The following is a 23,317-nucleotide window of genomic DNA, read 5'->3' on the forward strand; positions in this document are numbered from 1 at the left end:
TTTTAGAGTCTGACATTTATAAAAACAGTCTGAAACTATACTAGATATAGTTTCCCATCTAAACTTTTAATATGCATTTCCAAGCTTTTGAATGTCAGAGTTAATTTAGTCTCACAAAATAAGATATAATGTTTAAGGTTTCGTACCTGTCAAACTGAAGAAGGGATAGTAACGTAAAATAACTGGCTCTTCTATATAATCAGACGGTTGTCAGACGGACTTTTCATTTAATCCCAGTGAATGAGTGCCTCACACAGAAGACCACTACTGTATAATTTCTACAAATCCCAGTCTATGTCACATGATATCATGACACAAGTTATACATACTTTCTCTAGGGGAGGGGTGCGCCCGAAGAGACAAAAACAAGCTGCTCTGATCTGTGTCTTGTGTTCTTTAGGCACAGATTAGTAGTGACACGAAGACTGCAACACTGACTGAGTTAGTCGACCCACAGATCACAAGAAATACCACCAGCAGGGAGATGCATGATGCCTCCTCCACCCCATCACCACCATACAACCATCATCTCAGGAACTACAAATTAAGTCTTAAATATACAGTTAAACCTGAAAGTGGCATGTGCACAATTATTCCAACCCTTTGCAAACTATCACAGTCTATGAGACAGATGACGATTAACTCTGGGAAACCATCCAAACAGATGCATTATTCAATAATAACATTTCACAAATAACAATGCAAAAAGGTTTTAAGGGAAATCTAAAAAGAAAAGTATGAATTTATATAAAAGTATAAAAATTAATTCATTTGAATATGTACATGGAAAATACAACACTAAAATTTGCAAGGAGATATTGGGATACAAGGGTACATAACAAATTCACTGTTTGCTCAGGAGTCACGAGAAAACAGGAGTTATGATGTGTCTTGAAGAATTCCAGAGAAAGGAGAAGGTGGAGCTTCACATCAAATGTGCAAGCTGGCACAAAATAAAACCCATTGATAAGTCTTAAAGAATCAAAAAATGCATCATATCCAAATAGCCCCATCCATCTAACACATAGTATAGAGAGGCCATATTTAAAATCATCCCCCCATGAAAATAACTTTAAAAAAACATGAAATACAAATGAAAATGCTGATACAGATGTTTGCTTTATACACCCATGTATGAGGGACGGTCCCTGCCCATACTAACTTGTCTTAGATATTTTGTATGATGTTAACCTTAAAAATATTATGTGTTTTGGATGAAAACATTGTTTTGAGAACAATGCCAACTTGTGGAAAATGTAAGTAGCAAAGACAAAAACAGAAGACATCCATCTTTTTATTTAGGCTGTGGCATGCTGTAGTTAAAGCAAGATCTTTTTTCTTTTGCTAATATAATTTGCTCATATTGAGTGTCATTTGCCCAGCACAATAAAAACAAGTATACTTATTTTTTCCGAAGGCTACATAACTGGTACCAGTATGATTAAACCTCATAAAGCTGCCCAGTTTAAAGTTTTACCTGCTACGTTTGTTATGTGCTCCACAACTCTTACAACTACCGACTGCGACTTTGTGTTATCTTACTCATTCTGTTCATTGCATCATTTGCTACTTCCAAACCTGTAAAGTAGGAGGATGAGGAGAAGAACCTGCAGGAATACAAGGAGGAAGTGACCTGGCTCAAAGACCTCCTGAAGAAGGAGCAAGAACTTGTCCCAAAACCACAGGGAGGTGTTGTGTGGGCTGGGCAACACAAAGGCCGCTCTGCAGGCCGTCCACAATCAGCTCCACACCTCTCTGGAGGAAACATGGCTGCTAATGACGACCGTCGAGCATCACCGGGCGGAGGCTTCCCGGATTGGAGCATTTAAGAGTTAAGATTTTAAGTACCTCTGGCCAACTTGTGCCATCCTGTCCTGTCTTTGTCCTAACATGTATCAGTTGACTGTGTCTACGGTGCAGGTGATGCATGATTCCATATGATTCATCGTGATCAGTAATAAATAAGAAACTAAATGTTTGTGCAAGATATGTTGTCTAAGCGTTTGTTAGCAAGAAGAATTTCCATGAGTCATGGCGATATGACACAATCGTCGATCAATGACATTGATCACTGGTACCCTTTAAACAAAAGTTTTCAGTGTTTCTGGATGAATATCACTTTATTTTAACATTCAAGCAAGTTCTTCCTAATTTCTCACGTGCCTGAGCCACACACCAACTCCCTGACAATTTCTTGGACCACTGTGAGCAACATCAGACATTGATTGTGATCTGCAGTGAGAGCAGGTGGAAGAGAAGTAGTGCAGGTATGCTCTAGAAAAGAAATCGCCATCCAAGTCAAAATGTATTCTTAAATTGTGTTGGTAAACTGATTTGTTAATATGGGCCTGATTATGTTCAGGCTCATTGTGATGTGTCCAGGCCCACCCATTAGCCACGTTCTGGCTCCGCCTCGGTTGATCACACAAAATAGCATTAATATTAAACCCTTCCACGATAAGGTGGTGATGCTTCAAGGTTCTTCATTCCCTCAGTTGATATTATTTCTTGACAAAGACAGCCACATATAGTAAATGTTGCTTTTTACATTATACAGAAGGATCGTTATGACCAAGAATCAATTGATCAAAATATTAAATTATTGGCAATTTAGAATGATTTTTTTTTGAAACAACATCATAAATGAACCAATGGAGGCGTCATCTTAGTTTCCATGATGATGGGTGAAATACCCTCTGGAGCGATTCAACACCAGTTTTATTTATAAATATATTTTAAATGGCACTTTTGCTATGCAGGACTTCTGACATTTCTTTTTATAAACAAGTTCTCATTTTAGATAATGACAGAACATTACTCTCATGCTGCAAAATCAGCAAAAGCCATGTCCTGGAACTGTTTTGGCAATAATCCCCAACTTTACTCATTGTAATAGTAACAACAATAGTAATAGATGCGTCTGTCTGTAAATGTTAACTGACAAGTTTAACATTCCAAGCAAGTAATGCTTAAACTTAATTTTCACAAGTTAAATATTACACTGCAGTTACAATATGTTATCCGTTGTAAGTCAAAGACTGATTATATTAACTTGTTTATTTATTTAGAAAGCCATCATATCTGTAGCTATATCATGTGTGTTTTTAAGGTGTTTTTAAACAGTATTACCATATTTATGTTAAATATTTGTTGCTTCAAATGTTTTCTTAAAAATGCATTATTAATAACGATCTAAATGTAAATATGAATTGTGTTTAAATAGTGAACAAAATCCCATCCAGTTCTTCCTCGAGGTAAATGGTTTCTGATATTGGCGCTCTAAGGCCACACAGCTCATGACATGTCGTCCTGTGGATTAAGGACTTGCGTATATCAACGAAGTAGATACCAGAGCATATTCATGTCCAGTGTAGAAGTTGGCAGCAGCAGTGGGATCAGGATAACAATTATTCCTGGGTAAGGATTGCCTTTGTTTTGTTTTTTTCTATTTGCGGGATTTGTCTGTTTGAAGGATTATTAAATGCTTTTGATTTTTGGAGAGTTGGGAGTGGCCAAAAAAAAGAAAAAAAAAAAGAAAACCCCAATCCATTGGATTTTGATCCTGATCACCGCCTGTAAAAGATGAATTACTTCAAAGGATATTTTGCTGTTTTATGATAGGGACATTTACAATATCTTAATGCCTATACTTCATGCATAAAACCTTTTCATGCTTGGACAAACCATTCTGTAATTTATGTAGTTTGATGTTTGATATTTGGATCATAATGAAGAATGGTACCATACCTTTGTGATAATGACTATACACTCAAATATTCTCCATTGTCTAAATACAACCGCTTGACATTGTGCTCCAGCTCCTTTCTGTAGCATCTTTCTCACCCTCACTACAGTTTACAAGTTTGATAAAAGTCGAGAAAAGAAAAGAAAAGTGGAAAACAGCAATTCACCAAATCCCAGAGGCAGAGGATGTCCCTGACAAGATGGAATACCTGACCTTGAGTGATGTACTGTATCTCTGCAATCTCCCCCCAACAATGCTTGAAAATGTTATCTTGTAATTAAATTGATTCTATTGTTATTTTTGCTTTTATATCTTCTGTTTTGTTTGGAATTCTTCTTCTGAAGACCCATTCAGGCACTGTTTATTGAAGTACATGTGAATCGGTAAAACTGCCACAGAATTTGGCAGTATTCAATACTTTTACTCACACAGAAAATTGCTATGTTCATGTTTAGAATTTATTTAGGTGCAGGGAACACCAGCATTGTTGGAAGAATAAAGAAGCTTATTTTATTCAAGTTGCTCCAGACTGTTTTGTCCAAATTGATTCATTGCTGTTGTGTTTGACTATTTTTTTGTAATGTTAGGGTTAGCGTTAAGACTAGGTTTCAGCAAACAGTAATGTAGGACTGAGAAATTGTGAATGACAAATGGAAGAATTATGGTTCCTATAGTTTGCAAATTGCTGGCTGGGATAGGCTCCAGCAACTCCTGTGACCCGCAGAGCGGAAAAGAAAAAAGGAAAAATAATGAATGAATTGAACAACTGTTGCACCTGTCAAAAATAAATAAATGTATCGTTTATGTCGGCGGCTGTTCCTTTGTTTCCTCCAGTAGATGACGCTGTGGAGTCAACATCCATAATTCACACATCCTAAATAATACAGTCCCAAATGATTCTTATACAAAGAAAATGCAGCAATACTGCATTTATCATGTTGTTGCTTTTGGTGAATTGCAGGAACACTTTATGGATATATTCTGATGTGGGAATGCCCAATAATATCAAAGAGTGGTGTCACATGAATATGTTTTTTTTGTCTAATGAAACGAGAATGAACAGAAATAACTAACAAGTGTCAGATTATTTTAAAGAATGCAAAACGTCTCTACTTTTTGACCATTGGTGACGGGTGTACTCGCACTGTATGAATGAACCTATAGCGTTGCACACATGGATTCTTGATGATTTGAAGTATCAAAGCTTTCATTGTTGACGTTTCAGACTTTATTGTTCTCTGTGTGTTCAAGCATGGAGCCTGCCAGGCATTGTATTGTTATGCATTTGTGCCAGTTGCGGGGGGTGAACCGGTGAAGAGGAGCCATGATGATGATGATGATGATGATGATGATGCTGCAGTGGAGGAGTTTGACCTCCCACCGGAGGAGTGGCGTTGACAGAAGGATGGCCCTGTTGATAGAGGCGGCAGCATGTGGAGGGCAGCCGGCGCGCAATGTCATTTACAAACTGACCGGAGCAGTGGAAGGAGACTTCGTTACCTCCATGCCACTGCAGGAGTGACAACAACGGCCCAACACGCAGAGCTGAGTGCCAAGAAAACAGCGGTAGGCTCTTTAATACTTTTGTTTTCACGTTACTGACGGCTGATATTCGTTTCTCTCGGCTTTTTGCGCGCGTGGCTTGAACATAAATCGCCTTCATATCGCATCTCCTACACCTTTAACCTGTGCCTCCAAGATTTTGCTGCCCTTAGATCATTTCAATCTATTTCGAGTCGTGTTATTTGCGCGCTCTTAAGTTGAATTGCACATATAATCACACCATTAAAGTTAGGCTTGTGCGTAAATACGCAGCAGGAGTGCGGGTTGTTTTGGTCAGTCGGTTCGTTGGACATATGTAACTGGGTTTCAAACTCCTTTTGAGGTTCATTCTTTTGCAGCCAAGCACAAACAATATAAAATAAAGTCTGCTGTTGTGTGCTGAAGCCTCATAATTACAAGAACATACTTTTTGTTTTTGCAATTGCGAACAATTTAATGACTGAGGTGATTATATACTTTTTGAATAACATGTTTAAATCTTCTACAGGTGTAATAAGTCTGATAAACGTGTTTTAATAATATTCCTCAGTTTTATTATGCTATTGTTAAAGCTGGAGAAACTTTCAGTCTGTCGCTTTGGTTTTGAAGGACAGTGATTCGGCACAGAGAGGAGCGCTATGACCTTCCCAATCTGTTTCTCGTTCAGGTCAAACATCGGGAGCCTCTCCGGTGATCCGCTCTCGCTCAAAGCATTCAAGTAAGGAGGTTCATCACACGCAACCTGAAGAGATGAGCGCGAACAAGAAGTAAGTGACTTCAACTTCACGGTGCTCTTCACTCCCTGCAGAGCAACTTAACCTTAGATAAATGGAATGAATCAGCTATTTATGGACGCGCCCCAAAACAACCACCAGTGCTCATAAGTGTAAAAATGATTGCAGATCAAGTGCACTTCAGGACAAAGTGCTTTGCTGTGCATGTGCTCTGACTGCCAAACATATTAAGTGTATGCTTTCGTGCACTACTTGCAGCCTGCGTGGGTTGTAGAAGACGCTGGTGTCATTTAGGTAAAATTTAAAGCACATCTGACGTGATTGGGAGTTGCTTGCATTCTGTCTGGGTTAACAGTTAACAAAATCTCCCGAAGGACATTACATTTTAAAGTTTAATCATGAAGACAATAACAAACATGTAATTGCTTTGAAGTGAGCCAAGCCCTGAAGGAAACAGACTCAGGTACAATTTTGTGACGGTAACCACAACACATTTTTTTTTTTTGCTCTGATGAGCTCACAGACTAGAAATGTGACTGTACTAAAGGTGTTTTAGGGGAAAAACGGGCAAATTTGATAGATTTTTTTAAAATTGCTATTATTTAATTATTTTAAATCCAGTAATAGTACAAATCTTGCCTTTGCTGATGGCCGCTAAAAACGTCAACAGAAGTTTGTTGTAATTTAGTCGTCTAGCTGTTGTGCATGTTAAGAATGGTTTTTCACTGAACAGGTGCTTGGTGTGAACGTTTGAACCTGTAGTAGCACCATTGATGCTGATATCAGCGATTGCAGTGCTGCACAGAGGTTCAAAATGCAATAAAAAGCAGATATTAAATATTCAGGAATCATTATCGCTCAGTATCAAATTCCAGGTCATTAAAATCCCTGCTGAATTCTTCATTTTGTTTCATCATATGGCCTCTTTCATTATTCATTCAAACTTGTTTGTGGTTTGTTTCACATTTTCAGAGAAACAAAGATTTGAATTTGAAATCTACTGTCAGACGAAAACTGAGTGGCGAGGAGTCCACAAGAACAGTGTCCTTTTTATTGCGTGCAGACACCCTTTAATGTTCAGGGAAATCTAATCTGATGATGTTTTGCCTTTATTGCTTGAGGGATTTTACTTTGCTTAACTGGAGGGCAGGATATTAAATACGTGTATGCATGTCTCACGCAATGACTGCAACAGATTCTTCATGCCATAACGTAGTCTGGATGCCTTCAGGCTGTCTCCTTGCTGTGGACACACACTAGCCAGGTGCATCAGCTCAGGTACAGAACACACTCTCGCTGAACAGATAGTGTGTAGGCTATGCAGATTAGTGTAGGGCCTGAAAGGACAGGGAGACTGATAGGCTATCTGTGAGGTGACAGATAACAGCTAATATACAATGAAGAGTGCAAAGTAACAGACTCTCCAGTTTTGATTGGTTGGAAAGCTTATAATAAGGTTATTTGAAGTATTATCTATTGATCATAAAGAGAAATAAATATTAGAAAAATAATTAAGGGAAAATTCCACTGTCAAATGTACATATATTCTATAATTTTGCATTCCTTGGTCCATTTTTTTAGTCAATTGTCAAATGTCCTAACATTCAATTATTTATTACTATGTTGTTAGATGTTTATTATGTTTTAAAAAAACTGAAACATTTTGCTTTGGTGGTCAAACTTATTAGTTTTCAACATTTTTACAAATTCCAAGTAACAGTGAGACACAGGTCCTAAGCAAGTATTGTGTAGCAATTGTTTTAGTCAGTGTCACTGTTGACAGACGCAGACGACTAAAAGTACCTAAAAGTAACTGTCCATGGACACCTTTTGATGTCATGGAATTATTCGAGTTTATTTGTATTCATGTGTATGTTGTGGCACAGTGAATTTCTGGGTTGTTCATTTTTGCTGTAAAATATAACCCCTTGCTAGGATCTGCAGAGCATTCAAAGGATAGTATTTTGCACATGTTTTTCGTTCCTTTTGGTTAACCTGTTTCATTTGTGTTAATTTACATGCATTGCTTTTATAATATGGCAAAAATCTATCAACAATCAATTCAATTGAGTAATTCATTTTGTAGTTTCAAATTCAAACGCAACACTGTGAGTAGATTTATAAATTTAGGGTTACTTCCTGTGTTGGGTGTAGTTTTGCCTGTTATTCTCATGATTGTTCTATAGGTGGCAATGTAGGAAGTAGGAAGGCTGGCATCAGCAGGGAAACTGGTTGAAGTCCAGCGATTGAACCGGCCTCTAACTGTGGCTGGAGCGCAAGCCGAGCCAGAGCAGACAGAGCTGCTCATCAATGCTAGAACTGGATTAATGAATTTCTTGTTTGAATGCTTTTGAGTCTGTTGTACACATCGTACCTCAAACTTATGAAATAAAACCTTCGTAATAAAATAATAATTCTAAGTAGCATGTTTTATTTTTGACCTTCAGGAAAGAATATGTAGAAGGTATAAGTCCAGCTTTGGAGAAAAGGTATTTGAAGTTACAGCAGTGATGGACTGTAATATATACCAGTAGGTCAGTGGTTGTGTTTGCCTCTCTAAGTGTCAGCCCTGCACTGAACTGGTGAGCTGTCCAAGAGAGACACTGTCTCTCACCCAGGTCAGGTGGGGTAGGCTTCATCCCTCCCCCCTTGACCTAAAATGATAAGTTGTTATAGCCATTAGTGTCTTTTTAATTTGGACAAAAACTATTTCAGCGTATGTCCATGTTAGTTTAAGTGTGGACAAGCCCTTCTCTGAAAAATAACACATGAAGATTATGCAGCATGATGCAGTAGGCAGGGAATGTCTTCTGTTGCTGGACCGAAGGCGGAATCCTGCTCAGCTGGAGAGCAATTGTTCTGGTCCTGACCTTTGACCTCAGAGACCTTACTGTCCAAGCCAGCTAGGCACCATGTTATCCACTCCATTTTGACCTAGAAAGGAATTATTGGGAAAACTCTGTTGAAAGTATTATATCATATATAATATTAAATGTATATTTAATCTACACTGGTCACAGTGACAAAATAAAATAATAAACCAAATATGAAACCACACAATTATTATAGCTCATAATTAACATTCCAATCCATACTACAGTAAACTAAGTACTACCTCTCCCCCTTCCTTCCTGTATTATTGCTAATATTAAAATTGTGCTAATTATCCTGAAGTATTCTCTTAAAAAACTGTTGTGATTGCTTCGCAACAAAAACCAAAGTGATGTGATATAGTTTTTAAATGTCATGCTTTAAACGGGTCTGTGCATGAATATGCATGTTTTATGTTTTAATCTACCGGTAAGTACTAAAACTTGCTGTATGTGTAAAGGACTTGCAATTGATTTCGTTGCAGCCACCTAAGAAACAAGTAGCTGACTTGGAGCGCATACTTTACTGTCCTCATTTGGCCGCTGATCCAGTCTGAGCGATACATTCGAAATATTTTTTCACATTCTCTGGGCAGCAGAATAAGGTGAGGATGAATGTGTGTGGCGTTGTTTAGGGCGGGGGCGGGGAGGGGGGGGGCTCAGGCGTGGCAGCCTGCCATGGGCTTGTGAGTATCTTGTCACGTAGGTAAAGCCAACGTAATCCTGTAAGGGCGGATGAGTAGACAGACATGTGATGCCCCACTTGTTTCTGACTGACCAGATGGAGAGGCTTTGTAGTGGGTGTGAGACCGATGAGACACAAACCTACCTTTTCTTTCTTGATTATTTATTTACCCATAATAAAAACTCAATGCCATCACTCGGTGTCCAATAAGTGAGGCAAAAGTAGAACCAGATTCAGATTTAGATTTAGAAGGGCTCAAATCTCTTTGGGTTTCTACACATGAGCAGAACCACTCTGACCATCAGACTCAATTAGCAGAGACTTCCTGTCCTCTCCCTCACACGCCTCCGCCAGATTAAATCCATTACGTCTTACCCAGCGACTGCACGCTCTGCACGGTACACTTTCTCACAGCTGAGGGTGGTTTACCCGCTGAGAACTTGTCATTTAAGGCGCTACCTCAAACCTGCAGGGTAGTAACGTAGTGTGTCTGTCAATGAGTATTTGATGGGTGGAGATGAGTGCCGCCAGCAGCAATAGACTGACCCCCAGTCCAAACCTACTGCAGGTGAACGAGCCAAGGCGCTATGGCTCCACGTTGTCGCTGGAAGAAAAGTGTGAGCAGTCTTTCTTCCTTTTTTACTACTACAGGATGGAGGACGAGGCGGTGCTCGACCGGGGGGCGTCCTTACTTAAGCACATATGTGACGAGGAGGAGGTGGAGGGTAAGTTTTTCTGTTTCTGTACACTTATTTGTTTGTTTTCTTAAAAACAACATGGTGTGTATTTTTTCCAAGGTTTTATTTTATTTTATTTGTAATAAGTTCTGAATTATTCAGTGTTTTGAGACTCATTTTTCAAGAAAATCCTGAAAGCCTATTTTATTTATTTTTCATTTTTTAAAAATTGGGAATATTCATATTTCCTAAAGATCTAAATTTTTCTGAACGTTCCCCATCATAAATGAAGCCACTCCTTGAGAGAAACCGGAAGACCATGATTAAAACTTTTACAGTTTGCATATTGCACTGTGATGCCCACCCATGAAGTTGAGCTGGCAAAAGAAAGATGTGGAACCCAAAGCATGTGAAACTGTGTTTACCTCACTAGTCCTTCAAAGGCGTACAGGACAACAAAGAGAATGCAAAGAAAGCCTTTCGGTCAGCCAGTTCTAAAATATCTGTTCATTTATAATTTGTATTGCCATGTTTCCAAATGTTCCATCAGGAACTATCCAGCAAATACACTGAAAGGTTGAAATACACAGTAAGGTTGAGTTTTGTCATTTTATTTTAAATTAAATATTGTTTTGAAAGAAATTAGCGGTTTATATTACATCTCTTCCGAATGACAACCTGAAATTGCCTTTGAAGTATTTTTCTTTTTGTTGATGCGTCCAATGTTTCTCATTTTGCCAGCTTTATTAATGCCAACTGTAGCCTGTCCTTACAAACTGTCTAAAATGCGCTGCTTTCTTATAGAACCGGCTGCTTTCAAATGAATTCAGTGATGGATGCATGCTTTTGCTCTTTCTTGTTGCCAGGAGCACGTTTAGGTTCAGGTTTAGGTTTACTTGCTGAGTACTGTAGCACCATCATCACAGTTGTCTTGGCACTATTCCACCAGATTAAAGGGTCTGGCATGAAGCCAATACTATCCAAGAAGCTCATGTTTTGTTTCGGCCATTCTGGTGGAAGCATTAAAAATGGTTAAAGCACCTGCCTTTGAGTGATGATGATTTCAAGTCTTTTTTGTTTTGTTTGTTCTTGGTTGAAAAACGACTTTAATTTCTCTGAAATGGGAGAACTGCTACACAAATGGTCGTGTACATGAAGTTCCATAATGTGGTCGAAAAAAAGGAAAAAGGCCTCACTAGTTTAGTTAACCACTGGGTCACATTCATTCCTGTACAGCATGGATCTGTCAGTGTGAAGCCATCTTCATAAAGTCTGTGTTGTCTTTTTCAAAATTGCATTATCTGTACAAGAAAATGCTGAGCAGACCTCTCCGATCAAACTGCCTTGCCATGAACCAAAATTAATGCAGAGCTGATGCAGCAGATTTCTTAAGCAAGCGGTAAAAGTGTCTTCACAGAATTATCCAAAAGTATAAAATATTGCAAGTTTTAGGAATTGTGATTTGAATAATGACGAATCAAGGCAAGTAAAATAAAAATGTAAACTATTTCGTAAATGTGAAGACACTGGCTTAAATGATCAAGTAACTTGGTTGCACGTGAAAGAAGAGTAAACAGGGACATGCAGGCAGCAGCGCCCCTCAGTGATGTCAACATTTAGCCAGGTGTCCCCTTAGCTTGAGCCCTGCTTGATCTTTGTGACTTCCTGCGTGTTAGCAGCATCTCAGCTGTATCTGCATGTGTTCTCTTCGCCTGCTGATTTTAAGGAGTCTGCTCTGAGCGCCGTCTCCTCTCTTCTGCTGACTCAGCAAAGTGTCCGATTCGAAGGCCGACTGATAAAAAAAGAACACACAGAGATTTGTCATTTTGTAAAACGAGATAGAATTCTGTAAGTGGAGCTTTTGGCCCAATGAAATTATCTTTATTTCCTGACACTGATTAATCTGTGCTGGTGATGATGATGAATATATTTATTAGATAGAATGTTAGAGTACAAGTACAGTCAAACAGTAGCATGTATTACAGTACAAATACAGTCAAACATCCTGTCTAAGAGGAGCATTTCAAAAAAGCCCTTGCGGTCTTGTTTCCGTTGAAAGTCCTGGTGCCACTCGAGAAATTAATTTAGCATGTTGACTCAGCATCAGGGATTCATTTCTCAGGACAGATGATTGATTTATTCAGCCTCGGGTTGTAGTCAAAAAAACACTCACATAAGATGTGTTTAAGAGATTTGTCTTGACATTCCACTGGGAAATTCAAAGTTTCAGGATGTTGCCTGTTACAGTTTGGAAGACGCTAGATTCATATTTTTTTTCTAACAAAAGAAAACCCATTTCAAAGTCTTTCCCACCCAAATCCAACAGTATATATACTTTAAAGCTGTTTTTTAGAATGTTGTCAGTGTTGCGTGGCATGCTGCCACCCTCCTCACTGATCTGGTGAAGTGCCACTGGCATGGTTACTGGGGAAACTGGCCATGGTGTTACTTCTCCCCTGAAATCTAATGAGCTAAACAAACCTTCCTGCAGAAGCAAGGATTTTATAGCACTCGGTTTGTTCTTGCAGGCAGCTCCAAAATAAGTTCTTCTCCCACACAAAGAAGAAGAGGAAGTTGTTGCTCTGGCATGTGTGCAAAGCTTCCATTCGAGCTCCCTTTACTTGACTGTATTGTATTCCATCTCTTCTGTCACTCTATTCCTATTCTCGCTCTTCCGCTGTAATTGTTGTTCACACTGTGCAAATGTCTTCTGACCTGCTTTATTGCTCATCTCCTAGGCTTAAAGGCAGTGTGTTCTTTTTGTCTGTCTGTGTCTGTTCTCTTCATTATTGCTGTCCCTGAAGGTAAAAGTCAAAACAAAGAGTAGTTGGCATTTATGTACGCTTGTTTAAACCCATAAGGACTGAGTTTATTTCTGATAAAAGGAAATTAGAGAGCACATTCTTTGACGTATCTGTAGTTACGAGAAGTATCAATTAGTAATCTATGAAAATAGTGAAACATAGTTTTCTGGTTTATTTATTTATTTATTTTAATATTTTGACACATTATTCATAGTACCACAATACGGTAAATAGAAATCTGAAGCGAAGAGCTGGGAACAATAATATCATTGTAAAGACAAGGAGGTTTCTGATGTTTCTTGAAATACTAATATTTTTGAAGTACCAGTCAAAGGTTTGGAGCGGAGGAAATGCAGAAAACATGCATTAATTATTTGATATCAACTCATGTTTGTAATCTTTTTTAGATTCTTTAAGTAAATGAATTTCTCATGGCAGACTTATGAAACTTACAGTATATAAGTCTGTTTCTCCACCTCGGTTCAATCAGACAAACTGTGTTTGTTTGTGGACCATTAGCTTCACTTCACTTCTCTCACTTCAGCACACAACATTGCTTTTATCCAAACTTCCATGGAGAAGGTTACTTTTTAAAGGAAATGTGCCATTCGATACACGTTTCTGCAGTCATTATGTTACTGCGCTGGGATTGGGGGGAGGAAATTTGTTATGGAACTTTTCAATTAGATTAATTTGCATTAATGCATTTTGATTTTCAGTTTCATTGTGAGCATTAACACGGACAGCACCAATTAATTTAAAAATGTTTCCTTTCAGTTCTTGTTTTTGATGCTCTGCCCTTAGTTTGGTATGCTGAACCATCGGTGTCAGTGAATTTTGATGAACCCTTAAAAAGCAAGGCATTGTGGTCCGCGTTCTGTCTCAAGAGATCTCATTGTTGTTTGTGTAGAGGCGCTCGGCGGTTTCCTGTTGGGTCATGAGCAGTGCTTGGCTCAACGCTACTCCACTTGTTCCTAAACATGAATATTGACAATGATCGCATAGAGCCTTCTGTTTCATCGGGACTCATCTCTTTAGTAGTTTTCATCACTTTAACAATGATACAAGTTTGGTCGCAAGAATGTGGCTGAAGTTGCGAGTTCAAATTGAACCTCTTGGAGATTTGACATTCATAATTCATTCATCATGCTAACCAGAGGGTCCCTTTTTTAAGCTACTGGGGGAAGACAAAAGCTATATTGGCATATAGCATGTTTAAATAACATGTCGTTTTACCCCAAATCATACTTTTAACGAGCAGACTTTTTCTTACAGACTGTAAAAAGATACCACTTGATTGCTTACACAGCAGGAATACTGATGCAATCTTATAGTCCGTTACTCATGTACCACTTATCAAATTCAAGAACCTTGCCTGTGTTTCAACTGGAGAGACCAAGGTCTGAACCTAGTATCTCAGCAAGGGTTCCTTATGCAAAATAAATGAAAACAAAAGTATTCACGAGCAGAATAGTCAAGAAAAGCCCATAGAACTGCCAGAACTGGTGCCAATAATTACTACACCGTGGCAAGGACAAGAGGAGATGAGAGAGGTTTCATAAGTAAAGCCACGCCACACTTTTATTTTGCATCTTCTACACTGTCCACACTAAATGGTTGCATTGATGCTTTGAAAGCACGAACGTAACTAACACTCAATTTTATCTTGATTGTGAGACATTTGCAAACTGTGCTGCATTTGAAACTGCAGCAGTTTAGCTCGGCTTTAAATGTATACTTCCACTGTTTCCACAACATCTGAAATGAATAAGATGTTATTACCAAACAGTATAGTGTATAGTTCATGTGCCCTCATTGTCCTTAAACTACCCAACTGCATGTAAAACTGCACGTCCTGTTGGTACTGTGCCATCTTGCATAGCATGGACAAAGACACTCAGGCAGTTTTGGTATTTTAATTCTCATGTTCTACTTTTGACAACCCTTACATCCATCCATGCTAAAATGTGGTGTCTTTAGTACGTGAAAATATTTGTTGTTTGACTCAATGGGCACGTGGTCAAGTTTATCTAATGGTCATTTAGAGCATTTTATACTTATTTTGCGGTGATACGGCCATGTCATGATCTCACATTTTGATGCCAGCCACAAATTTCAGGTGCATCAAATGTAAAAAAGGGCTAATGCAATGAGACTTAATCTGTGTTTTGGCTTTTTACAGGTCACCATACCATCTACATTGGGGTGCATGTGCCCAAGAGCTATCGGCGCAGGAGGCGTCACCGTCGGAGAACCGGCCACAAGGACAGAAAGGAAAGATTGACAGAGACTGACAAGTCAGACACCGAAAACAATGATGAGGCCAGCAACAGCATCCTCAAGCCTCTAAGTAAGTCCTGAATGAGCCCACGTCAAGGCATGTTAGTGCCCATGTCTATCTCTGCCAGAGGCTGTTCGTGTCGGTGCTAACGAAATTACGTCAGGTCCTGTAACAGAGGCCGCTCTCTTTTTTCAGAAAAGAAGAGCTTGTGATCCCTGATGACCCCCCCATAAACATTGCTGAGTGCAGTTAGTTGCCAGAAATGGTCATGCATGCCCTGCTGCGTGACAAGTCACCTTTGACAGAGCAGAGTGAATTCACATTTGAAGCAATGACTGCTCAGATGTAATCGTACCCGTCCTGATGCGAGCCTGTTAAGTGCAGCGATGAAGGGCATGCCATCCGGAGCTTTTGTCCCCGCTTGTAGACATAAGTACATCAATCTTTGTGTGTGTGTCTGTGTGTGTGTGTGTGTGCAGTTGTGTTTGCATCTATATGTGTTAGGGCTGGCAGCTCTTTGTTGGCTGGAGTGTAAAGTATGATATCCCATCAGGCACAGCTGCGGCGATCCGCGGCTGCAAAGACCTCTGTACAATTCAGGGAAAGCTTGAGAGGGAAAGTCAGGAGGGAAAGTTACATTGGGTGAAGTGACTTAACATGAGGAAGAGCCGCCCAGCGCTGCTTTGTTTCCATGTTAAAGTGTACCAATGACATTTAAATCAACATCAGAGGAAATCCCTATTAACATCAATAATGCCTCGAGTGTTAGATAATGTTCATTGAAATGTGTACTATGCAGGTGAAATTTTTAAACCTATTCTGTATTTGTTACCCATCTTGAAAATTGAACTCTAAACAGAAGGGTCAACGTTATTTGGCAGGGATGCCGTTTACGCAGCAGAAGCAATGGATCATGAATGTGGGGCTATGAAGAATGCATTTGGGGACATTTTCCCCAAATTGCTGGAAGTAAACGGGACTGCAGTTACTCTTCAACCTTGTCAGTTCATTTGTTTGCACCTGATTTAGAAGGACTGAAACTGCTGTCTGTATTTTGAACTACATGACTCACTACATCACTATTTCCGGTTCGACTTAATGACAGTTGTATTATTCCCTTATGAGGGAACAATCAAATTACCCTGGCTGAGCTTTAACTGTAATTCTTTCAGTGAGCAGCTATTGATGTGAAAATCATGGATAATTTAGAGGTGACATCTGTAATTCAGTACTTTTCTGTCAAGGCGGAAAATAACTTGGTGGAGACAGGTTAGGATGAAAAAAATGTGAAACACTAGACACCGTGGTTTGTTTACAGAAACATTGACAATTTTCCTTTCGTGGAAAATGTGACTAAATTGGCAGGAGAACGCGAGCATTGACGTATTGTGAACAGTCAACATGGAGCTATTCTGCTGGTTGATATGGGTGAAAGAGCATTTATCTGTGGAGGTTTGGTGGAAGGCCTGTCATGGAATTAACAAAGCGCACAGCGAAATGGTATGGCACCAATAATGAGCAGACAGTCCAGTTGTTTTTGTTGCACAATGGCTGAGTCATTTTCTTTATTGCATGTAAACAGATTTATGTACAGTATATATACGGTTTAATGTGAACCGCTATGTACACTTAAACATTATGTTGACAGTTGTCTCTTTCAAAAAAACAAAAGCTACAAGCTCTGCGTGCTTTATGCATTGAACATTGCTAAACGGGACATTGCTAACTAAATAAAAAGGATAAGGGCAGAGACTAAAAGACGCAACACACATATGTCTCTCTGAGCATCGTATCATCAGCATCAGAGATTCCTCCTTTTTAATTAAAAAAAAAAAAAGTACGAACAAATTTCCCAGAGGAAAAATATCACTCCACTCGGGAAGGCGCGCCCTCCTGCAGAGTGCTGGGACAGATGTTGCCTTTAGATGAGACACATTCTCATCTGGACCATTTCCTAATCGCACAGGAGGTGGCAAGTATTTCAATACCAAACACTCTTGTAAACCAAATCTAATGAGTCAGACACAGTAAAACACAATAGGCTGAGGTTAGAGAGAGCATCTGTAGATCATGCATTTCTATATCCTGTTAAACTTACTGACCTGTCAGGGTTAAACTATAGTCTGTCGCTATAAAGGAGCGTTGAAGGCTGAGCGTATACCGGACCTCCCACCATTATAAGTGTCATAGTCAGTGGTAAAAACACATTTAGATTTTTAAGTTAGAGTTTGGTTCCACTGCTTTGTTTCTCTTTGGCTACCATTTGCTTTAAAAAAAAGCCCCACCTGAGTTTGTTTATTTGTTTACTCAGCTATTTGTGTAATCTAGAGAATCTCTGTTATTGAGCAATATTTTTTATAGCTAAATCTCAGATTTTCAGTCATGCAAAACCTGACAGGCATGCAGTATTCCTAATATCCTGCTGTTATTTGCCCTCTGGGAAACATGGCCACCACCAGGGGAAGGTCCTTGTTGTCTGGAGTAAAATCCTCTTGTTTGGTCAGATGGACGCTGCAGGGATTGTAAATGCATCGTCCTGGCTACATGCGTGTTGACTGCAAAGCTATTTGACCCCTGATCCTTTTGATGAGAATATTTTTCCCCTCATCTTATTTGGACCAGGTATTTTATAAAAGTGGATTATAAAGATTACTTCAAAAGTTGCTTCTTATAAAAATGGGCTTAAGTTCCCAAAGCAATAGCAGGTTCAGACTGCTGTGATGTATTCTGTTTTTTATACAAGCGATATAAGACTGTGTAAAACCACCTGCACTGCGGGATCCCGGAAATTGAAAGAGACCCTGGAAATTGCTAAAATATTTCAGAAGAACATATTATTCACCTGATTAGTTAATTTTCAATTTAAGGTTGACGTTTACCTTCAAAATCCTTGTTTTTTTGTGACTACCCATTTAGTTCTCCTCGTCATATTTTAAGCTACCAACAGCTAAGCACATTTTCTGATGCAGTTATAATATTGTCAGAGTAAGGATCCTAATTTTTCATTATTTGTGCTTTTGGTCTTGTAAGTTAAAATTTTCCTGATGTAGACTGAACTGTTTGATGGATTGCTGTTTTGGTCTTTGAACTGTGTTTTCACATTTCTGCTGAAGCATTTTACCTCTGTTCTTTTAACAATTACTCACTTTAATTTATATAATCATATGTAATAATACGTGATCTGCTCAAACTCAGCGTTTCTCTGAAAATCTCGATTGATTCTGATCATTTATATTGTGCCTATCTTTGATAAAACCACTTTGCAGCTCTTATGAGTGAAAGCAACTCCTTCCTATGAGCAGCTTGCTCTCAAGACAAATGTCCAGACGCAAAGTCAATTTCACTCATTCTCCATTCAGAAAAAATAGCTGAAATTATTCTAATTAGAATCTATGAGACCATTTTAATTGGACAACTGTCTTTCACTGACTATTTAGTTTCTGCACTTCTGTAACTTGTGAAATTATTACTACCGGTAAAATGAATCAGGATAGATTTAGACATCACAAAACCATGCTACTGATTGTGAGACCTGGTCTCTCTCAGTTCATTACACAATGTTTGTCTTCCTCTTTACTGTTTTGTTTCCACAGCAGTCCTATTTGATACAATCCATGTCTAACCTTGGCTCGTGATATCAAAGCATTGCTACAGTTCATTACAATTAACTGACATGCCTGCCGGTTGACGACCCTTATCTGTGCAACTATTTGTGTTCTGTTTTAGTTTGACTAAAGGTAAGCATCACGTAAGTCGTAAGTAACAGGAGAATACATAGTACATTACTAAAATATGTTTTCCTAATAATTTCATGATGACTCATGACCATCGCAGACAGTAAAGTTTGTTTTGTTGGTCGGTCAGTCGGTCGTATTCTCAGTATCTAGTCATTTCATTTGAGGCTTTGTCCGCCCAGCTGGTATTTGTTACATCCTCACCAGAATCTGTCCACCTAAGCTGTCACAACAAAACAGCAGGACTGGATGTGCTTGGTACAAATCCTTAGCCTTCAGTGAATCAGCCTCTGGCCGTTACTCTTCACTCAGCCCAATCCCTGTTCTGCTGCCTGTTCTGTGTGCTAGCTGCCCTGCATACTGAATGTGAGGCATGAAAAGCATTTCCTGTACCGGCTTTGCTCTGAATGAGGCCACACAGGGATGCATTATCGTTGCGTTACAGTCACAAACAATGGCCATGCTATTAGATCCCATGTAACCATTTACCGTGCAGGGTTTTTCAAAAAGGTCAGAGGAGATGGAAGCTATTTGAGTAGGATGCATGTCAAGAGCGGGACTAAACAGGCCTTTAGTGGCAGCCACACTAAACTTTCTGCTGGGCAGTAGGCATTCTTCCTCATCCCCTATCCCATGAGCCTCTGCTGCCTGGACAAAGTCTTCTTTGTATGCCCATGGCTCTTGGCTACAGCACATAGAGCTTTGAAATTGCATTTGAACGTTGGCATTTTCATTTCTATCCTTCCTTTTCATGCTCTCTCTCACCCCTCTTTGCTTTCAAGTTGAACTGAGCCTCACCCCTTAACCTCTCTCACCCAACCTCCCACCTTTGTCCTCTCTGAGCAACTTCTTAAGTGGAGTTTTACTTTGACTTGTTACAAGCCTGGCTAGCACAAATCAACAACATGGTTTTTTTGTCATAGAAAGCTGGAAAAATCTAGCTTTAAAAATCTGTAGGGAGATCCAGAACTGATTTTTCCCTTGAATGTAAATCTTTTTATTGTTTTATTTTAAATGTGAACAAATGTATTTCTTTACAGGAGAAATACCTTATTTCTTTTGTGCCTTTCTTTTCTCAGTGATTCCTTTACTATAAAATACTGTATTGTCAATACCACTTTGTGGGTTGCGGATTTGTTGGATCCTATCCAAGCTTGCTATGGGCGAGAGGCGGGGTGTACACCCTGGACGCGCCCTCGCATCGGGGGGGGGGGGGGGGGGGGGGGGGCACATAGACAAACATCCACTCACCCACATACTATGGACAATTTGAAGGAATCAATTCATCTAAATTGCATGCTTTTGGATTTGAGAGGAACCTGGAGAAAACCCACGCGGACACGTACAAAAATACAAAACGCCACACAGATGGGCTTTGAACCGGTGCCTTCTTACTGCGAGGCAACAGCGCTAACCACTACACCACCACACCGCCCTTATTAATTTATAGTAGTGTATAATTTAGATATAATTACTGTGGTAGTAAAATACAAACAAACAAAATTGGGTTGCTGATCTTGTATCGAATTGTGTATCTACCACGATGATGTGTTTCTTTGCACAGGATGTGTCTACCTTGATTTCATAGGGAAGAAATAACAGTTTATTCCAATTATAATATTACAGCAGTACAGCAGTAGCCAGGTCTGAGCCTTCATCCCTGAGGATGTGATATTGTCTTCCATTGCCTGCTATTGTTTGCATGTAGTTTGGGTCATATAGGTATTTAAACCTTGTTTTAACTGTTTACTGTAATTTCAGTAAACCACTGTGTATAAGGCGTCAGCTAAATGTGTGAAACGCATGTGGAAATTATTCTGCCTAAGGTGTTATTAAGCAGGTTGTGGTCACTAACGCTAGTGGCACCTTCTGTGTGTGTGCGCCAGCAGACAGTTTATCCCCCCAGCCACTAATCTTAAGGTCTCTTGTCTCGTCATACCTACTATTTTAGTTTTTGTGCTGCTGAAAACACAATTACGAGAAACAGTTTGCATCTTTTTCCACCTGCTATGAACCAAATGAACGAGTCATTTAATGAATGAAAGAATGAATCAATCAATCAATAGGCTAATTGGAACCTTGGCAACTTGTAGAAAATAGACATGATGATCAGTTTCAATTCATGCCTCACATGTTGTCAATGACCTATTTGTTTGCAACTTGCAAATTAATTGTTTTTTCAGATATTTTGTAATGTTATTTAATTTAAGTAATATTTATATATATTATCACCAGGGCAACTATGAAAAAAGAGTGTTTGCTCAATGACCTCCCCTGTAATTATTTAAATAACAGATCAATTAGTATTGTACATATGTCAATGGTTACATTTAAGATGCACAGGAAAGCTCAGTCAGAGACTCCCCTCTTGTCCAGGATCATCATCATCATCCTTCCTCTTTAATCCAGAGCAGTAGAATACAGTACAGCAGATTGCTCTGGGATTCTATGGAAATGTTTGACATCTTGACAGTATTTCCTTCTATTTTGAACATGCCTGATTATGGGTCAACTTAAACTATGATTGATGATGACTTAAACTACAACGTGTTGGAAAAGCACGGAAAAGTATGGCTTGATTGTGCTACTCTCTCAATATTCAAATGAGAGGACTGGAGAAGGAAAGCTGAGCCTCTTCTAAAGGATAAGCAAGTTTGTGGACCATTTCCTAATTTCTAATGAGGGACTCCAAGGCAGCGTGCCAAGGCTGGAGTGCCAATGGTGAAGGCCTGTTGGAACAGAGGGGGCAGAGAGGGAGAAATGTGGCTAGCAGTGGGGAGACTGTCACTGAGGGGACCCCTAAACCCCATCGCCCCCGCCTCCTACCTGCTTCACAGAGTGGTGGAGCAAGGCTGCTTCGCGTGACTGTCACTTCCACCAGAGATTTTAATGAGGATCGAGCTGTGGGTTTGAGACTTTTTGAGCTTACATCACTTACTGACTGCGATTTGAGGGGCAAACACAAGGCCAGTTCATTTGGAACGGAAATATGTCCGACAACAATAACCAAGAGGCGAAAGAGGAAAAGGAAGAGGACACAGAGAAGAAGGAGGTCATGGTGAAAATTCCATCACCTCCATCTCCTCCTGAGATCAGCTGGAATGGTCCAGCTGAGGAGCCCAAGTCGGTGTCCAAATGTCTCCCCAACGGGCATCACTGCCAGCCTATGAACCGGAGTATCTTTCCTCTCTCCGCAGTTTCCCCAGCAGCCGAGAGGATCCGCTTAATCCTCGGCGAGGAGGATGATGGCCCACCACCCCCGCAACTTTTCACTGAGCTGGATGAGCTTCTGTCGGTGGATGGACAGGAGATGGAGTGGAAGGAGACGGCCAGGTAAGGACAGCTGCTGTGAAAAATGACATTTTTTATGATGACATTTAAATGAGTTGAAATGGTTTACACTTCAGATTTTCACCAGCAAAAAAAACAAAACAAAAAGAAACATTCCAGCTGGCACTCTAAGATCAGTTATTCCGACGTTACTATGTGTGGGCGGTGCACACTGATTTAAGAGCAGCCTAAAAAGCGAGCGTTTCACCTCTATGACCCTGTGTGGGATGGGATGATTGTTTGCGTATCATTAGCAGTGGATGAGTGACGCTCAAAGGGAGGCTGGATCCTCTGGCTGGTGTTTTAGGCTCCAAATGAGGTGATTGTTATCCTAAACTCAGCTGCACAGATGAAATCTACATCTTGAGTCACCGTTGGCTGAATGAACGCCAGGAGAACTCCGCTGGAGAACTGAGCTACCAAAGTCTTTCAGTATTCTTTAGAAGTACTTTAACTATAAACAAAGAAGGCGTTTTAAGGCTTAGGCCTGTGAATTCTAGAGACGTTGAATCGTCTCCACCATTGATGTAACTCAATTTATCCAGCTTCTGCACATGGCCAGTGAGGATTACATAAGAGGGGCTGCTCTGGTTCATTATGTGCCGTAATCACTCGACGACGACACGATAGCTTGTCGGTCATTCAGAGGCGTACTCATTAGGGGGCACGAGTAACTCTGAGTTAAATTTTAGACTCAATTATCAGAGCATTGACACTGTGGGAAATCATTTCTTCATGACATTGTTTTTAAGGTCCAAAAAGGGGCAAGATTGAAAATATTTCCTTTATATATACAATACAATGAAATACAATGCAGCCTCACGGGTAATACGGGTAGTGAGGTTAGCAGGAGCTAACGTAGCATTGCCAGTTTCTCCCTTGTGCCGGTCTCAAGCCCGGATGAAGGTCGAGAGT

The 23,317-nt window shown here is 39.7% G+C and overlaps 1 protein-coding gene across 1 annotated transcript in view; it reads left to right on the forward strand.

Moving 5' to 3' along the window:
• Positions 1 to 6,037: 6,037 nt before the first annotated feature.
• LOC137913591 (electrogenic sodium bicarbonate cotransporter 1-like) overlaps positions 6,038 to 23,317 on the forward strand; it is a 35,231-nt gene continuing 17,951 nt past the window's right edge. Inside the window, exons 1-4 of the mRNA XM_068757234.1 lie at positions 6,038 to 6,054; positions 10,228 to 10,301; positions 15,240 to 15,407; positions 22,270 to 22,405. Coding sequence (XP_068613335.1) covers positions 6,038 to 6,054; positions 10,228 to 10,301; positions 15,240 to 15,407; positions 22,270 to 22,405 — 395 coding nt within the window. The remainder of the gene's footprint in view (positions 6,055 to 10,227; positions 10,302 to 15,239; positions 15,408 to 22,269; positions 22,406 to 23,317) is intronic.

The sequence above is a fragment of the Brachionichthys hirsutus genome, unplaced genomic scaffold, assembly GCF_040956055.1.
Source record: "Brachionichthys hirsutus isolate HB-005 unplaced genomic scaffold, CSIRO-AGI_Bhir_v1 contig_723, whole genome shotgun sequence".
Classification (NCBI taxonomy): domain Eukaryota; kingdom Metazoa; phylum Chordata; class Actinopteri; order Lophiiformes; family Brachionichthyidae; genus Brachionichthys; species Brachionichthys hirsutus.